This window comes from Schistocerca americana, chromosome 2 (assembly GCF_021461395.2).
Source record: "Schistocerca americana isolate TAMUIC-IGC-003095 chromosome 2, iqSchAmer2.1, whole genome shotgun sequence".
In the NCBI taxonomy this organism is placed as follows: domain Eukaryota; kingdom Metazoa; phylum Arthropoda; class Insecta; order Orthoptera; family Acrididae; genus Schistocerca; species Schistocerca americana.
In genome coordinates this window covers 2,922,058-2,940,000 of record NC_060120.1, presented here as the reverse complement: position 1 = coordinate 2,940,000, position 17,943 = coordinate 2,922,058, and the positions used below count along the sequence as shown (strand labels likewise).

The 17,943-nt window shown below is 36.2% G+C and overlaps 1 protein-coding gene across 2 annotated transcripts in view; it reads right to left on the bottom strand.

Moving 5' to 3' along the window:
• Positions 1–17,943, bottom strand: part of LOC124594969 (probable multidrug resistance-associated protein lethal(2)03659) — a 294,614-nt gene that overhangs the window by 4,824 nt on the left and 271,847 nt on the right. For both annotated transcript variants that reach the window (XM_047133490.1, XM_047133489.1), the window contains exons 21-23: positions 16,072–16,317; positions 8,761–8,921; positions 1,658–1,787 (exon numbers count right to left, since the gene is read on the bottom strand). In XM_047133490.1, the coding sequence (XP_046989446.1) occupies positions 1,658–1,787; positions 8,761–8,921; positions 16,072–16,317 (537 nt within the window). The remainder of the gene's footprint in view (positions 1–1,657; positions 1,788–8,760; positions 8,922–16,071; positions 16,318–17,943) is intronic.

The window sequence follows — 17,943 nt, the reverse complement described above, 5'->3', positions numbered from 1 at the left end:
ATCTTGGATTGAAACAACTGAAACATATCTTTAATAGGTGATTCAACTATGAAGGGCAGTCAAATGAAAACTGAACACCAACCAAAATAGGACCATGGAATGGTTCCATTCAAAATCACACCACATGCATTAAGGTATTTATCCCAGTGGGAGATGGAATGATCAATTTCTATTTTTTAGAAAACTCAGCTGGCCACTGTCAGCTGCCCAACAGCATCCACTCCAGCTCTCCCTCATCCAACTGGACCTGATGTCTGCACATATCTCTCTTCTGGTTGCCACATATGTGAAAGATCCAAGCTGTACAGAGTATGTTGCAGCGTTTCCCAAGCAAATCTGCTGAAGCATACCCTTTGTCTGTTTGGCAGTGTGGGGGTGGGTGATACTGTGCAGCAGAATGAGTCTATCTGACAGCATTCCAACAGCCTGAGGGCAAACAGCAAAGCCAACAGTAAGACATCTCACATCTCCACCTCAAAAGAAATCCAAAGCTGTTCACACAAGTTCCAGTAAGGCCATGATGACCTTCTTCTTTGACTTCAGAGCATCCTGCTTGTCCAGTTCCTCGAGGATGGAATTGTAATCAATGTGTAGTGCTATGAAGACACTTCACAGAAACTGTGACATGCCATAAAGCCAAAGTGCCCAGGAATGCTGTGAGACAGGGTCATCCTGTTGCACAATAATGCACACCGCCACATTGCCAATCAGATGAAGGCTACACTTTGGCTATGTAGTTGGGAAACTCTGCAACATCTTTGTACAACCTGGATCTTTCACCATGTGATTTTCAGGTCTTTGGGGACGTGAAGAAAGACGTATATGGACATTGGATTCAGTTGGATGAGGAAGTGCAACAGTGAGTGTGGCTGTAGATCTGTCAGCAGCCAATTATACATATCGTAATGCCTGGAAATGAGAAACATCCTATCCACAATCCTTCCTAACCTGTCCTCCCGCTGCTGGAGTGTTATTACATCCTTCTTCAGATTACCCACTTCCTTTTCCCTCTCGTTCATTCCAAATGACATAACCTCTCACTCTAGTTGTGTTGCCGTGCATGAACTATATAGTCAGTTGGGGCATTATAGCTGTACAGTTTTGTGGTTGTGTGTTTTAGATTAGATTTACTTTCATTCCAATTGATCCGTAGTGAGGAGGTCCTCCAGGAGGTAGAACATGTCAGAAAAACATTAATACGTGACAGATATTTACAACTGAAACAAATAAGCTAATGTACCTTCCACAGGTACCAAGTAGAATGATTGTCATTTTTTTTAATGGACACTATACAAAAGAATCATTTTACAAACACTAATGCACTGAATTTAAAATAAAAAAGATTTTTATTTGTATTTTATTTATTTATAAGGTCTGTACTCTACCTCTCAAGTAGGATTTCAAAATCTAGCAAGGATATATGACTTATTTATGCGCCTGTCAGTGATGCAGCAGCTCAACTATTCAGTGAGGTGTTACTTTTACTAATTAAAGTATGTATGGAACTAAGATATATTACCCCAATCATTTCATAAGTGTCAACAGACATTCTTGTCACACCTCAAGTAATTTATTAATACATGTATAGAAATACTGTGTCAATGAATAGTGGCAAAAGATGTTTTTAATAATACTCCTGTTTATTGTGTATACTTACCACCATAGTCCCAGAATCCATAACAAGTACTTTATCAGAATCCATAATTGTGTTCAGTCTGTGAGCAATTGTTATCACTGTACATGCCTTGAACTTTGTACGGATTGTGGTTTGAATGAGTCCATCAGTTCTGTGCAAACAAACAACACTGTAAAGCTAATGTGCTATGAAGTTCATGTTACATACTCTAAAATATTTATAAATACATTTATGTTAAGCATACAATTAACTTTTTTAAGATTTTTGAACTTGATTTGTCTGTTTTAAAGACACATTAATGAAAAAAACAAACAAACAAACACACTTAGATCAGAGACATATATATTGGCAAGTCAGCCAGTAAAGGCAAATTTTGTTGTGCTGTTCAGTTTGACAGCACTGACACAGTTGTGAGATGCCTAAACCTCACTGTTGTTTTTCTGTATCTGCTCTGTCGCTTCAGTAATTAGCTCTACTTATAGTGATTTCAGTGTATTTTATTATAACTGTTGTCAGTATGCACCAAGAAAGAAATGAGGGGATTTTCAGTATTTACAAAAATTACAGGAGAATGCCTATTTTTAGAGCATGGCAAAGCACATAAGGAAGCAAATTTCAACTTGTGATAGATGCAGTAGTGTAAAAATGAGTGACCAAACTTGTCTGAGACAAATGCAAAATATAATTGCCTAAAACATAAGAATGTTATTGCTGTTTATCTTTGTGGTCCACTCCCAATTTCAAGAGTGGATACAGTTTCCTCTTAGTGATGACACATATGTTTTCCAAGTCTGTTAAAGTTTACCCTGTAAGGAAACCTATCAGTCATGCTATAATGTGAAGGATAGAGGATAAATACATTACACAATCAGGGAAACTTCAGTCTATCCTCTTTTTTTTCTTTTTTTTTATAATGGCCCACAGTTTATTTCTAAAAAGTGGAAATTATTCATTAGAAGAACAGGGATAAAACATATTCAAATTTTGACATACAATCCATCCTGTAACCCAGCAGAAAGATATGCAAGGGAATTAGGGAGACTGTATTGAGGCTACTGTAGTTGGAAACACCCATCTTGGATTGAACATGTTGCAAACTTTGAAGGTGTGATAAAAAGTCTGCTATATTCTTCTACACGTTTCTCTCCGTATAAAACAATGTTTGACAGGAGTCCAGAAAATATTGCAAATGAGGTTATTGAGCTCCCTGCTTGTAAACCAATTTCTCATCAAGAAAGGGAGCAAAAACAGGTGAAGCTAGAAAGAAGGCATCAACTCATCCACATACAATTTGGCAAGCATCTAGCCTGAAAATTAAGACCTCTAGCTGGCAAAATGTTCTCTTATGCGAAGAGCTCATTGCACATTATAGAATACACAAAAAGAGAAACAATTTACGCAAGGACATCGTGGACAACTTCAGTGTGAAGTCATTCATAAACCTGCCAGTAGATGAAACTGTTCGCTTCCTACAAGAGCAAATCCTGCCAGATATATGTGACTCCACTGAATTATGTTTGTCTTAAACATATGTCAAATGGCAAGTAGTGTGCCTTGAGCAGACAGACAGCATAGCAATTTGGTCTCCCCATCCCCATTAGTAACCAACATATTTGTAGATGCCTTCAAAGCAACAGCATTTTGTTCTGCTCCCTTATGCCCACAATGCTGGTTCTGGAATGTGGGCAATATGGTCTCATGGTGAAATGGAGCTACACAGGTTTCACAAATGTTTGAGCAAATGTGCAGGAAGATACAGTTCATGTTTGAGGTAGAGAAGAATGGTGTACTTCAAGAGTATATAGGAAGCCATTCTGCACATGGCACCTAAGTGATTCTGACAACATAACATAGGGATGTGTAGCACATTCTTACCAATGGTTGCAACTATAAGTTGCAATGGCAGTGACAATGGCAGTGGAAATCAACAAAAGAAAGTGAGATAAGCAAGAAATGAGCAAACTGCAGCCAGCACCATGCTTACCATATGCAAAAAATGTCACTGACCAGATTAGAAAATACCTTCGCCAGATTGGTATCCAGCCTGTCTTCTAGAGCAACAGCAATACCCAGGGTGTGCTAGTCTCACCAAGGACAGGGCAGGTGCTTTGCACACTGCAGGTGTGTACAAAGTGGAGTGTCAGTGTGGAGAAGCATAATGCTGTGGGACTGGTGGGCCAATAGCAATGCACATATGGGAACATATACACTACACTCATCTGGGCTGACACAACAAATCCGCACTGCAGTTGCCAAGCACCAGCAAGACTGTAGCAAGAAAATAAAATTTAACATAACCTGCATACTTGCCAAGAATATGAGTTTGGTGAAAGGCAAGATCAGAGAAGACATCAAATTACTTAAACACACTACCAACATGAATAGAACAGATTGACTCAGACTTGCCCCACTCATGCTGCCAGCCTTCAGGGTCCAACGGGCCAAACCAACAGCACAAGATATGTGCAGTACTGGTGAATAACTGCCAGTAACTGCCACAGTGAAGCTTGCATCCAGCAGAAGGAAAACAGGAGCCCACACCTCATTTGATGATGGCCACAGGTCATGAGACACAATGCAGGAAGCAGTAAATGACAGCAGATCCCCTCTATCACACTGACCTATTACTATGACACCTTTCCCCTTAAGAGACCAACTACAACAATGATCTTTTAAAATTGTGATGTAATGCCATGTTCAGTGAATAGTAAAGACAAAATATAATTGATTCTACACAGCTAAATATGCCACTAGATCCAGAAGATGGCCAACGTAACTGTTGCTGAAGTGTTGGTTTCTCCAGTAATTTTTTTTTTGTTGACATTATGATGTGGTACCACACTCAAAAAACTTTTATGACAACTGACTCTAGCCACAGAAGCCTTTGCAATTATATGAGGGTAAAAGTTATACTGATAAAGAGGGAGATTTAGTAATAGCAAAAACACATGAGAGACAAAGTTAATTACATCATACTGAAGACATTTTTTCATATCCACACTGGACCTTTTGAAATTGTCAAAAAATCCTCAACCAAATAGATGTATGCCAGTGTACTTCAGATCTAGGAAGCTGTTTGGTCTGAGGAATATAACAGCTTTAAAACATTATGTACAAAAGGTCTAATTTTTTTCCACTGGTATTTGATGTCTATTATATGGAAAAATGAAATTTAAACACATGATCTCAGTGGGCACACACTCTTTGAATCTCATGTGCCTTGCAATGTTCATTATTCAAGAAATTTCATCTCACAGCGCATTTATGCAGACAAGAAAAAAAGTTCCTGGATTTCCTGTTTAAAAATTTGCTCTTTTTCAGGTGAAAATACACTGCACCTATGATGAAGGCGCATTTTTTCCCATATTGACAATATACTTTCCTTTAAAGCTGTAAAACTTATCAGTCCTTTGAATGGTGACAGTTTTATGCACCGGCATAGAACTTCGTGGCACTGTAGGAAATGAAACCCAGCAAAAAAAAAAAATGTGTTTTGGAAAGATTGTTGATGTGTAGCAACATTTACACTGTGTATTTTCACATTACAAAACAATAAACAGGAATTCCACTGAATATAGAACAGTAGCTTCCAAAGCACTGAAATGGAGACTGCAATGCACTTTTCTCAGCCAATCATAGCTCATGTCATGTGATCTTGGTAGCCAATGACAGCAGGTATTCATAGCTTAGGACACACGTTATAGTCAGCCAATAGCAATATCACTGTTAAGTAGCATGAACACACAAATAGAAAAAGTTAATCATTTAAATTAATATATATACAGCATAGCTGCAAAAAAAGCTAACCTATCCCATGTAATATTGGTTGTTAAAATTTTTTTGCTGCCCCCCCCCCTTCCAGCTGCCCCTCACCCCCCCCCTCCCCCCCCAACTCCTCCTCCCTGAGAGTGTGATTAGGGTGGGTCCTAAGAAAACAGCTAAAATTGCAGCAGCTGAATAGTTCTGGCAAGCCCAATGAATAAATTTCACTGCTGTGGGTTACCTGGCTGAATTCATGTTCTGTCGAGCACTTTGACTTTTCCATAGAAAAGCCAATTACATGGGCTATTGCTCAAGAACTCACTTCACCCTCTTTTTGTAGGGTAATTATATTTTTGCCATTGTTACTGCATAATTTGTAATCTGTGAAAGAACTAAAATAAATACGAAAAAGTAACCTTGAAACTTGGTGTTTTTCGCACACATTACCCTTTAAGATATAGCAAACACAAATGTGACCCAAAATGTTTCGAGTGGCTGGTCATCAGTGTTAAGTTTTGAATGAGAGTCTAATGCCCTATGATTTAAGAAAATCATCTCACATTCTCGCATGTAATATAATTCATCGTGTGTAAAAGGAAATTTACTTTGAAAGTAAACCTTCTCAAACCATCATTCACAATAATTTCCTATGATCTGTTAGATATGTAACCAGTTCATCGATAAAGACCCATGATAAAGATGCATCAAAATCTGTTTGTTGTTACCAAGTACTGCATGCTCTTTGACATATTTTGCTGTCAGCAGATGCTTGTTTGTGCACTGCTTTTTTTTTTTTTTTTTTTTTTTTTTTTTTTTTTTTTTTTTTTTTTTGTAAAGGGTGCATTTTCTTTGCAACCATAGTTTTATTTTTGTGTTATTCCTTCATTTATGGTTTATGTTCTTACCAGTCAAAATTACAAAAAATTAACTGAAAACTTAACTAATGGAAAATACCCGAAAGTCTAAACAATTCCAGGGTTTCTTCTGGATTTCTCCTGGATGAAAAAACTCCCAGGTTTTCCCAGATTTCCCAGTTGTCCCAGGTTGTATGCACTCTGTTCCAGCATTTCTTTATTTTTGTTTTTGTGCATGTGTGCTTTCAGTAATTGGGAGACTACATTTTTAAATAAGGAGATGTGGCAATCTGGGCTACGTTGCTGAGAAAACATTTACTGTCATAGGACAGAATAGCATATCTGGAAAATTAAATCATACAGGAAAGATCTGCTGAAATCATGGAAGCAAGCATGAAAGGATGAAGAAGGACTTCCATAACCAGAATGAATCAAGATACCAAGAGTGGGACAAACCAATAAAGCTGAGGAAAGGTTAGATCTTGTCATTCAAGAGAAACCTCAGGAACACCACTTGCAAAGGAAATCTTTTAATATTTCTTTACCAATTTAAATGCTTTGATATGATTATTTTAATGCTTTGATGCTGACATGTGTAATTATTTACACACTTGGAAATATAGAATCTTGAAGAAATTTAAACATTGTAAACATTGTGACAAATATGGTTGTATTCTGAACAATGAAATTCTAACCTACATGTGGAGAAAGTTGATAGAATCCATCTGTTATGGAATTTTAGGGGTGTGTTGTAACATTTTAGGTTGGGTATTGGTTTTTTCAATAAAGAATCTGGTCTGGTATCAAACACTACCTGTTACTGTGAATCGGTTTCTTTACTAACATTTTCCACACTCAGTTGGTGGAATATGAAATATATAACTCACATAATGAACTTTTGAAAACTGTCTTTGACCTCTATACTTACAGCACCATAATTTCCTGATTGTACTTCAATAGATAGCAAAAAATTGAAGTTTTGTTAACAAAGCCAAGGTAACAACTACATTTAGTCTTATAATTGTCACAATATTTGTAAGAGACTGAAAGGCCATCTGAATTGTTACACAATATTTATGAGACACAACTTCGTATAATACCCTGCAAATCTGAAAACTGAAGATGAAGTATTTGCAAAGCACTTTGAATCTTGTCAAACGTGCTGTATTGAGTTCTTATTAAAATATTTCATGTTTTAATTGCATTGTAACACTAAAGCTACAAAATTATTGATGTTTGAATTCTATCTGAATTTTTGTACTTTTAAAATAATACACAACACTTGAAAGTCACTTTCTGAGAAAAGCAATGTTTAAAACATTAATTTGTGTAGCATTTTTCAAAACAATTACTGGTTTATGTACTACAAGCACAGAAAATATAAATTATGTTTCTGAAATAAACCACTTTCAGCTGTATATGACCTTAACGAGAATATGACTGGTTTGTGTTTTCAAAACACATCTTCAGGTGTACATACGTCAGAAAAACATTTTAGTCCTGATATGGAAAGGAGGGGTCTCAACCTGGGACCTTTACATTTTTAATAGTACTGGGCAAACAGACAAGGCATTTGAAGAAGAACACTTGCACGAACACCTGCAGCAACCCCTATTTACTACAGCCAAACAAGCCGTAAGCTGGAGAGCACTATTTGTCCAAAAATATGGGCACCAGGATTTTATAAATGGTTCAAAATATTATGACCAACTGTGGCTATAGTCTCAGCATGAATTGGTACCACCTCAGTAGGATTGAGGAAAAGGATGAAGTATTCAGCAAACACTACAAGCTAAGCTGTTGATAGTGCCTCTGCTGCCACTGCCGCAAACATCACCATCAGCCCAGCAGGTTTGCTGCAGATCATGTATGGCATACCACTCCAAAGAAATGGGAGGAGGGGATGGGATGGGTTGGGTTGTTTGGGGGAAGAGACCAAACAGCAAGGTTATCAGTCTCATCGGATCAGGGAAGGATGGGGAAGGACATCGGCCATGCCCTTTCAAAGGAACCATCCTGCCATTTGCCTGGAGTGATTTAGGGAAATCACAGAAAACCTTAATCAGGATGGCCGGATGCAGGATTAAACCGTCGTCCCCCCGAATGCGAGTCCAGTCAGGAGGAAGGGGTGTATGTCACCTGCGTGGCCCCCTGAGATCACTTCATCCACAAACCTGATAATGGCAACACAGCTGATTGCTTGTTGGACACCAAGAATTGGCAGTACACCCATGGATTGTTCTGTCAGTAAATACAGCAGGAGCACCTAAAGAGTGACATGTTCTAATCTCCCTTTCATCTCAAACAGAAGGTCAAATTGACAGGTTATTTTTTTTTAACTGTGTGAAACAATATCAGATTATCTATGTGTCTATTAAGCTGCTACCACCACTTGATGGGTACATGTATTTCACATGTATATATTTTCAAGTAGTTACACCAAGCAAATCTGATCTCTATAGTCAAACATAAAGTGACGCTTTTGAGAAGAAAATCGTAACAACTTACTGTGGATCAACATTTGCTGTAGCCTCATCAAGAACAAGAACTCTGTTATTTCTCAGGATTGCCCGAGCAAGGCATATCAATTGTCGCTGTCCCACACTGAGGTTACTGCCTCCTTCATACACCCGAAATTCCAAAGAGTCAAAAGCATCCTTGAGCTCTACCTAAATATTTGAAAGAAAGTAGTTTTTGTAAAAATAGAAATACATAAATGCGAACAATATTTGAGATAAAAGAAAGGTACCAATTAACTCACTATCACATAGTACAATTAAATAGTACAAGGGTCACATACATTATTAGAAAGATACTGAATCACTAGTTTTAGTAACTATCATGTAATTCACATATCAGCAAAAATAAGGACAGAAACCTGAAACAAAGTGTAATAAGTGCAAATGTACCATATTTATCACTTCACTGTTACTTCCATCTTCATTCGTATTCATCACTCTCCAGCAGTTGTACATTTTAAATATTTTTCCCTATTTCTCACCCTCCCGTTTCTCCCAACAAAAGTAACCCACACTTGAGAATAGGTAAATTTGGCAAAATAATTATTAACTGCCTTTATATAAATAAGGTGTGTAGTCATGGAATATATTAATAATATTTTACTAATACTTAGAAATAATGGATTATGTTATGGCTCATATAATAATTTTGCTTGAAAATCTTAGCTGCTGTAAGAAGAATGTCAGTAGATGCAAGATCTACAAGATATGTGTATTAATCTCATGTGCTTCTAAAGGATTATAAGACTAGTGTATTCCCTAGGTGGCCTGTTTAGTTCAAACTTCTAGAAAATGGAAATGCTGGGTACCTGGTAAGAAGCTAGTGTGATTCTTATGAAGCAGTATGCCATTGGAAATTACAGACTTAGGTCTAGCAGTACATCATGGAATTTGTGTTTTTGTTATAATACCTACTGTCACTAAGACATTACAGAGCTTGTTGATGAAATACTTCTGTTGTGTGTGCTATTGGTGTAAGTTAGTAAAAAAGACTAAAATGTATTTAGAGTGCATCAGTCATATGAAACTCAGAGTGGTGGTTAAGCCAGTGAAACAGGGTGGATGTTAGATGAAGACAGCAATGAATAAAGTTGTAAAAATTCATACTGAATTCATCTAAAGTAATTAAAGATCAAACACTAATAAAAAGTTGAACAATAGGGATGGGCTTCACCAAAGTTACTTTTCAGGCACTCAAAAATTGATTTAGGAAAATCTAAATCAGATTGACAGGATGGGGATGTGAACACTGCTTGTCCCAGTTATAAATCTACTGTCTTTATCACCAGACAACTCCAGTGGACTTAAGAAGTGCACATCAGAAGAAGGCATATCTAAAGGTCCTAATTCAGAAAGCAAAGGAAACAATTTACCTGGAAAAATGACAATGTTATCATGTCTACTACAAGCTAGAGTAAGCTGCTTCAATGGTATCCTGAATGTTTACTGACAATGTTAGCAGTTTCTGAGCAACTCATGTTGCACAAGAGTGAGATATAACAAAGAAGGTTTAATATGAGCATAAATGTAACAACTAACTTTGATGTGAACATATCACCAGATGCATTTTCTTACACTCTGAGAGAACAGATCATTGTGGACAACAAAATTTAACATCTGGGGTATGTCCAAGAAAGTAAAGGCGATGCTTGGAAATAATTTACAGGGAGTTTGATATCATTTTAATAACTTTAACCATGTGTTAATAGAAGATCTCAAAGTTTGTGCCAATTTTCTACATGTATTCAAGCTATCACAAAAAAGCCAGATTTTAGTTTTTTATGCTACTGTATGCATTTTTATATTTCACAGGAGAAGTTACTCTGTCATACATTCTATAGCATGAAATTTTGTACCGAATGAGTAGATATCTAATCTATCACATTAAGTGATCTACAAAAGCTTGAGAAATTAATTTTTTTTTCTTTCTTTCTTTCTTTCTTTTGAGGTTTACTAAAGTTATGCGTTAGTGAGATTTTAGTGTGTTCCACAAATTAAATTTGGATTCTGTGAGAAGTATCCATAGAGTTAATGTTGTACAACTTCAAGTTGTATGTTTCAGGATATTTATAAAAGCCACATTCTGTTACTTCAACATCTACATCTACATACTGACTCTGCAAGTCACCGTACGGTGCATGGTGGAGGGTACCCTGAACTACAAATAGACATTTCCTTTCCTGTTCCACTCTATATGCCTCTGTATGAGCCCTAATTACTCGTATCTTATCTTCATGGTCCGTAGGCAAAATGAATGTTGGCAGCAGCAGGATCGTTCTGCAATCAGCTTCAAATGCTGGTTCTATAAACTTTGTCAATAGTGTTCTTCAAAATGAATGTCTTCTTTCCTCCAGGGATTCCCATGATAGGACATGCATCGAAGATTAAATTTTGTCCTTCAGAGAATTTCTTTACGTGTTTTTTACTTTGTGAAAAGATTCAAATGAAAGTTGCTAGTTAAAATGTAGTTTCGGTTAAGCTAGCATTAAATCTAATTTATTTGATGCTATTTAGAAATGTTCTGGAAAACAACATATTTTTGTTGAATTCTCTATATGTCACACTATTTATGCTATAAAGGCATAGGTCTAGTTAGACGGGCTCGATGCCAAGAAGGGGGCCACCTGCAGCAATGTATAAACCTAACATTGAGCCACAATGTTGCCATCTGCCTCTCAGTAGGTGGCCTGGTGCTTACTATAACAAGTAGCACTTCTATATGTGGCAAACGTGATTTTAGCAGCTACAGATGCACAACAGACTTGCTGTCGTGTGTATAAAGACTGCCTATCTGGTCAGGTTGGTCATTGGTTCATCGGTTGGATTGGTGAGTCATTTACCATCATCATGTCAGCTTCTGTCGTGAGGCCACTACTCACATTAGACTGCTGCCAGCCAGATGCAGGTCTGGTATTTGCACCTGGGTGCCTCTGCTGTCTCACAGTGACCCAGCCACCAGAATGCCTCTGAGCTGAGCTGCTGGGCACTCACTATCACCAGCCGGTGCATCTTGGGCATGGCTGCCTCGCTACCAATGTAACGAAACCAGCTAGTCGCATCAGCATCTGACACAGAACTGGGTCACATTTTGAGGGATTTGTTGTTTTTAGAAAATGAAAGGTCCAAAAAATTTAAAAATCTGATCTTCTGTAAATAAAATGGTTAAAATTATTTTCACCATTGTGTTAGATATTTCCAACTAAAGCCTCTTTTTTTGTCCTATGTTCCTTGACCTAGATTAATAATTTGGAACGGGAACAGAAGATGAATTTCACAGGCTAGAGAATGACATTCAAAAGTTGCGGGATGGTATCAACAAAATTATTATGCAATATCAGTTATAGAAGAAAATCAAAGATTAAATACTTTCTGATATTAGCACTTAGTTTAATTTTAAAATGTAGTTTAACTTTGTAATGAGCAAACTGATGTTTTATTATTATTATTATTCTTTCTTTTCTCAGACGTTATGTCTGGTCAAAAATGGAAAGTGACACGGACCTTGATCAAGTGTGACTTCCTTTTAACTGTACTGTATATGTTACATTGCATTTAGGAACTTTCGGGTATTTGAACATGTATCAATAATTATAGATTTCTGTAGTTGTATATATATGTTTGGGTGTAGCTGTATTGCGTTTATGTACTGGTGGATATTGTGTGGTATGACTCCTGTAGTTGATAGTATAATTGGTATGATGTCAACTTTATCCTGATGCCACATGTCTTTGACTTCCTCAGCCAGTTGGATGCATTTTTCAATTTTTTCTCTTGTTTTCTTCTGTATATTTGTTGCATTGGGTATGGATATTTCGATTAGTTGTGTTAATTTCTTCTTTTTATTGGTGAGTATGATGTCAGGTTTGTTATGTTGTGTTGTTTTATCTGTTATAATGGTTCTGTTCCAGTATAATTTGTATTCATCATTCTCCAGTACATTTTGTGGTGCATACTTGTATGTGGGGACGTGTTGTTTTATTAGTTTATGTTGTATGGCAAGTTGTTGATGTATTATTTTTGCTACATTGTCATGTCTTCTGGAATATTCTGTATTTGCTAGTATTGTACATCCGCTTGTGATGTGATCTACTGTTTCTATTTGTTGTTTGCAAAGTCTACATTTATCTGTTGTGGTATTGGGATCTTCAATAATATGCTTGCTGTAATATCTGGTGTTTATTGTTTGATCCTGTATTGCAATCATGAATCCTTCTATCTCACTGTATATATTGCCTTTTCTTAGCCATGTGTTGGATGCGTCTTGATCGACGTGTGGCTGTGTTAGATGATACGGGTGCTTGCCATGTAGTGTTTTCTTTTTCCAATTTACTTTCTTTGTATCTGTTCATGTTATGTGATCTAAAGGGTTGTGGAAGTGGATATGAAACTGCAATAGTGTAGCCGATGTATTTATATGAGTGATTGCTTTGTGTATTTTGCTAGTTTCTGCTCGTTCTATAAAGAATTTTCTTAAATTGTCTACCTGTCCATAATGTAGGTTTTTTATGTTGATAAATCCCCTTCCTCCTTCCTTTCTGCTTAATGTGAATCTTTCTGTTGCTGAATGTATGTGACGTATTCTATATTTGTGGCATTGTGATCGTGTAAGTGTATTGAGTGCTTCTAGGTCTATGTTACTCCATTTCTTGCTGTCAATTCTGTTTTCAGTATTTTTGTTAGTCTTTGTCTATATTTTTCTTTTAGTTCTTCTTTAATATTTGTATTACCTATTCCTATTTTTTGTCTGTATCCTAGATATTTATAGGCATCTGTTTTTTCCATCACTTCTAAGCAGTCACTGTGGTTATCCAATATGTAATCTTCTTGTTTAGTGTGTTTTCCCTTGACTATGCTATTTTTCTTACATTTGTCTGTTCCAAAAGCCATATTTATATCATTGCTGAATACTTCTGTTATCTTTAGTAATTGGTTGAGTTGTTGATTTGTTGCTGCCAGTAGTTTTAGATCATCCATGTATAGCAAATGTGTGATTTCATGTTGGTATGTTCCAGTAATATTGTATCCATAATTTGTATTATTTAGCATGTTGGATAGTGGGTTCAGAGCAAGGAAGAACCAGAAAGGACTTAATGAGTCTCCTTGGTATATTCCACGCTTAATCTGTATTGGCTGTGATGTGATATTATTTGAATTTGTTTGGATATTAAGTGTGGTTTTCCAATTTTTCATTACTATGTTTAGGAAATGTATCAATTTAGGGTCTACTTTGTATATTTCCAATATTTGTAGTAACCATGAGTGGGGTACACTATCAAAAGCTTTTCGGTAATCAATGTATGCATAGTGTAGTGACCTTTGTTTAGTTTTAGCTTGAAATGTCACCTCTGCATCTATTATCAGTTGCTCTTTACATCCTCGTGCTCCTTTGCAACAGCCTTTTCGTTCTTCATTTATAATTTTGTTCTGTGTTGTATGTGTCATTAATTTCTGTGTAATGACTGAAGTTAATATTTTGTATATTGTTGGTAGGCATGTTATGGGGCAATATTTTGCTGGGTTTGCTGTGTCTGCTTGATCTTTAGGTTTCAGATAAGTTATTCCATGTGTAAGTGTATCAGGGAATGTGTATGGGTCTGCAATGTAACTGTTAAATAATTTAGTTATATGTGAATGTGTTGAGGTGAATTTCTTTAGCCAGAAATTTGCTATTTTATCTTTTCCAGGGGCTTTCCAATTGTGCGTAGAATTAATTGCTTGGGTGACTTCATGTTGCAAAATTATCACTTCAGGCATTTGTGGTATCATCTTGTATGTGTCTGTTTCTGCTTGTATCCACCGTGCATGCCTGTTATGTTGTACCGGGTTTGTTCATATGTTGCTCCAGAAGTGTTCCATGTCTGTTATGTTTGGTGGGTTGTCTATTTTAATGTGCGTGTTATCTGTTGTCTGACAAAATTTCTTTTGGTTTGTGTTGAATGTTTGGTTTTGTTTCCTTCTATTTTCACTTTTTTTTGTATCTTCTAAGTCATTTGGCCAATGCTTGTAATTTCTGCTTCTTTTCATCTAACTGCTCTATCGCTTCTTGTTGTGAGATTTTACCTAACCTTTTTCATTTTTTGTCTGATATTTCATTTCTTATAAATTGTGTTAGCTATCTGATGTCTTTTCTCAGTTTTCCTATTCTGATCTGTAGCCTGTGTTTCCATGCCGGTTTTGTGGGTTTCTTCTGTTTGTTGGTTTGTTCTTATCTCTGCCTAGTGTGTATATTTAGTGTGGTGAGTGCTCCTATATAAACCAGTAGTTGTAACTCTTCCATAGTTGTATTTTCATTTATTTCGTTGTGTATGATTGTGTTGATAGTTGTTATTGTTGTTTCGACTTGTGGGTTATTTGGTGGTCTATGCAAGAATGGTCTAATGTCTGTATTTGTGTCTTTGTATTCTATATATGTTAGCTGAAATTTTTCTTGTATATCTAACATGTGTGTCACTTCACGTTCTATTTGTACTTGTTCTGGTGGCTGTCTTAAGATTTCATTTTCCTCTGATTGTTTAATTGATGTGTGGTGTTCTTTGTTTGTTTGCTCTGGGATGTTTGAGTCCATTACTGTATTTTCTTCTTCTTCTGATTGCACATTATTTTGTTCCAGTATTTGTTGTACTTGTTGTTTGATGTTTTCTAATTTTGACTGGGGTATCCTGTTATTTTTTATTATTACACGGATCTGATCAGCTAGTCGTTGTTCTGTTAAAAATTTTAATTCTGGGTATCTGGTAATAAATTTTGTGTATACTTGTGATCTGTATCCAGTTGTGTTGGTTCCTAAGTTTGTTGCTTGGTAATAACAGAACATGAGGTGTCGGTTAACTTCATCTAACCATCTCATCCTCTGTCTTTGTTTTCCTTCAATAGTGGTTGCAGGAAGCATATCCTGCAAAACACCTCTATTTGGATTTAAATCATTTTCCGTGTGGCTAGCAGTGTCGTTACCATTGTGGACGGGCATAGGGTTCAAGCGTCATCCCCGACAATGACAGTGCTTGTCCGAGGCTTCATTAGTTCTGTCCTGAACCAACTAATCACACTAAAAGGGGGGTTAGCCCTATTAGTGGTTTGTTCTTTTCATCGCCTTTTACGACTGGCAGAACATACCGAAGGCCTATTCTTTTCCCGGGCCTCCACGGGGATTATTATTGTTATTATTATTATTGTAACAGATTATGATGTACGGAAACAGCAGATCACACATTTCATATCACCACAGACAGATTAAACATCACTGCAACTTAATGGTAATAAATAACAAAAGGACAGAATATGTTTTAGAAGACTATACAACCTCTTCAAGAGCACTCCATAGTTGGTGATCTTTGAACTCTTCAAAAGGATCCAAGTTATAGCGAAGGGTTGCTGAAAACAGAACTGGTTCCTGAGGGATGATTGAAATTCGTTTCCTGAGATCATGTAAACCCATAGACTGTGTGTTAACATCATCAATATAAATAGCTCCTTCAAGTTTGGCCAGTCGAAATAGTGCAGCAATGAGAGATGATTTTCCAGCTCCAGTTCTACCAACAATGCCAACCTGAAATTGAAGTCAGCATTTTTTAATGTTATATTTTAACTAATATGGACTCTGTTCACTTTCTCAGTCATTAATATTAAATGACCACTTGTATATCATAACAATTTAAGCTAAGAAAAATGTATATAACTAAATTTCAACTAGGCACAATACATATAATTCACAATTTTGCAGAGAATTCCACAAACTGAAAAATAGTCTTTTCAATGAGATGCAAGAAGTAAATAGCATCAAGTTCTTAGGACTGCATATGGATCATAGTCTTTTAACTAGAAAACCCACATCCTAAAGTTAATGAAGCACTTTATTTCAGCCGCATTTTCAGTATGCAAGATCACAGCAACGGGTGATTTAAAAGTGAAGCATCCTGCTGAAATATTTTCAAATACTTGTAATTTTGACAACTATTTTATAATACGTACATTCATTATGTAAAATGCTGATAGCATATTTCTCTTTTCTAAAAAAAAAAAAAAAAGGCAAAGTGTGAAAATAATACTAGGACCAGAAACAATGTCTACAAAGACTTCACAGATCATACATTAATACTGAATATTAAGTGCTTGTTGGTAATATGGAGTTGAAAACTGATATTTATCTTTAAATGCAAACATTTGAAGTTAAGTATGCTTGTGAACATTGCGAATGTCAACTGAAAATAGAAATTTTGTAACCAGTCATATTTAATTATGTAATACTTCCCACTACATGTTTCAGAGAATTGTATGTCCTCTATCAAGTGAGTTAATGCTAATTAATAACAGTTGTATTTATGGCACATACTGTATACTGAACGAAGAAAAAGTTTAGCTCAGTGTATAGTAACCTGTGAAACAGCAATATGAATAGTGCTATATGATTTTCAGGTACTATATTTATGTGGGTATACTTAAATTTATTCACTGGTCAAAATTAAAAGTTTTATTCAAAAGATAGAGTTCAAGCTGTTGTTTAATTCAGTAAGGTGAACTATAATGCATTCATATACCACATTGAGATATTTTCCTTCTACATATAAATTATGATTACTTCTTGTTTCATGATAATGGTCTGCACTGTTCATGTCGTAAATGGAGTAATTCTTAGCAATGAAGCATATCATTAAAAATAAGTAATCAGCTTAGCATAATGCTTGCTTAAACAGCTTCCTGCAATAGTGTGTAGGAATATTTATGATTATGATGGCTCTTTTTGTGTGTGTTGAAAACTGTATTTGTTTATAACTGCTTATCCCAGAAGATGATGTGATGTGTCACAAGTGAATCAAAGTAGCACAAGCAATTTTTATATCCAAAACTTCACCTCTCTTTCTTGGTTTAGTGTAACTGAATGCGTGTGTCTTTTTGATGTTGAATGTCAGACAATTCGAAGTTATCCACTCTAGAAGCTCTACAAAGTTAGGGAAGCAGTGTTCAATTCACAGCTAGTTAAAGCATTCATCATAAGAGTGGTGTGGTCTATGAGCAAAATGAAATATGATATCTTTTCTGACATGTACACTATGTAATGTCCTTTATAAAGATCAAGAGTAGTAATGATCCAAACACAAACCCAACATAACCTCACAATTCTTGTTATCCTAGACAGAGGTGGCAGCTGTCATCTGCTGTCTGTCATCTAGACACA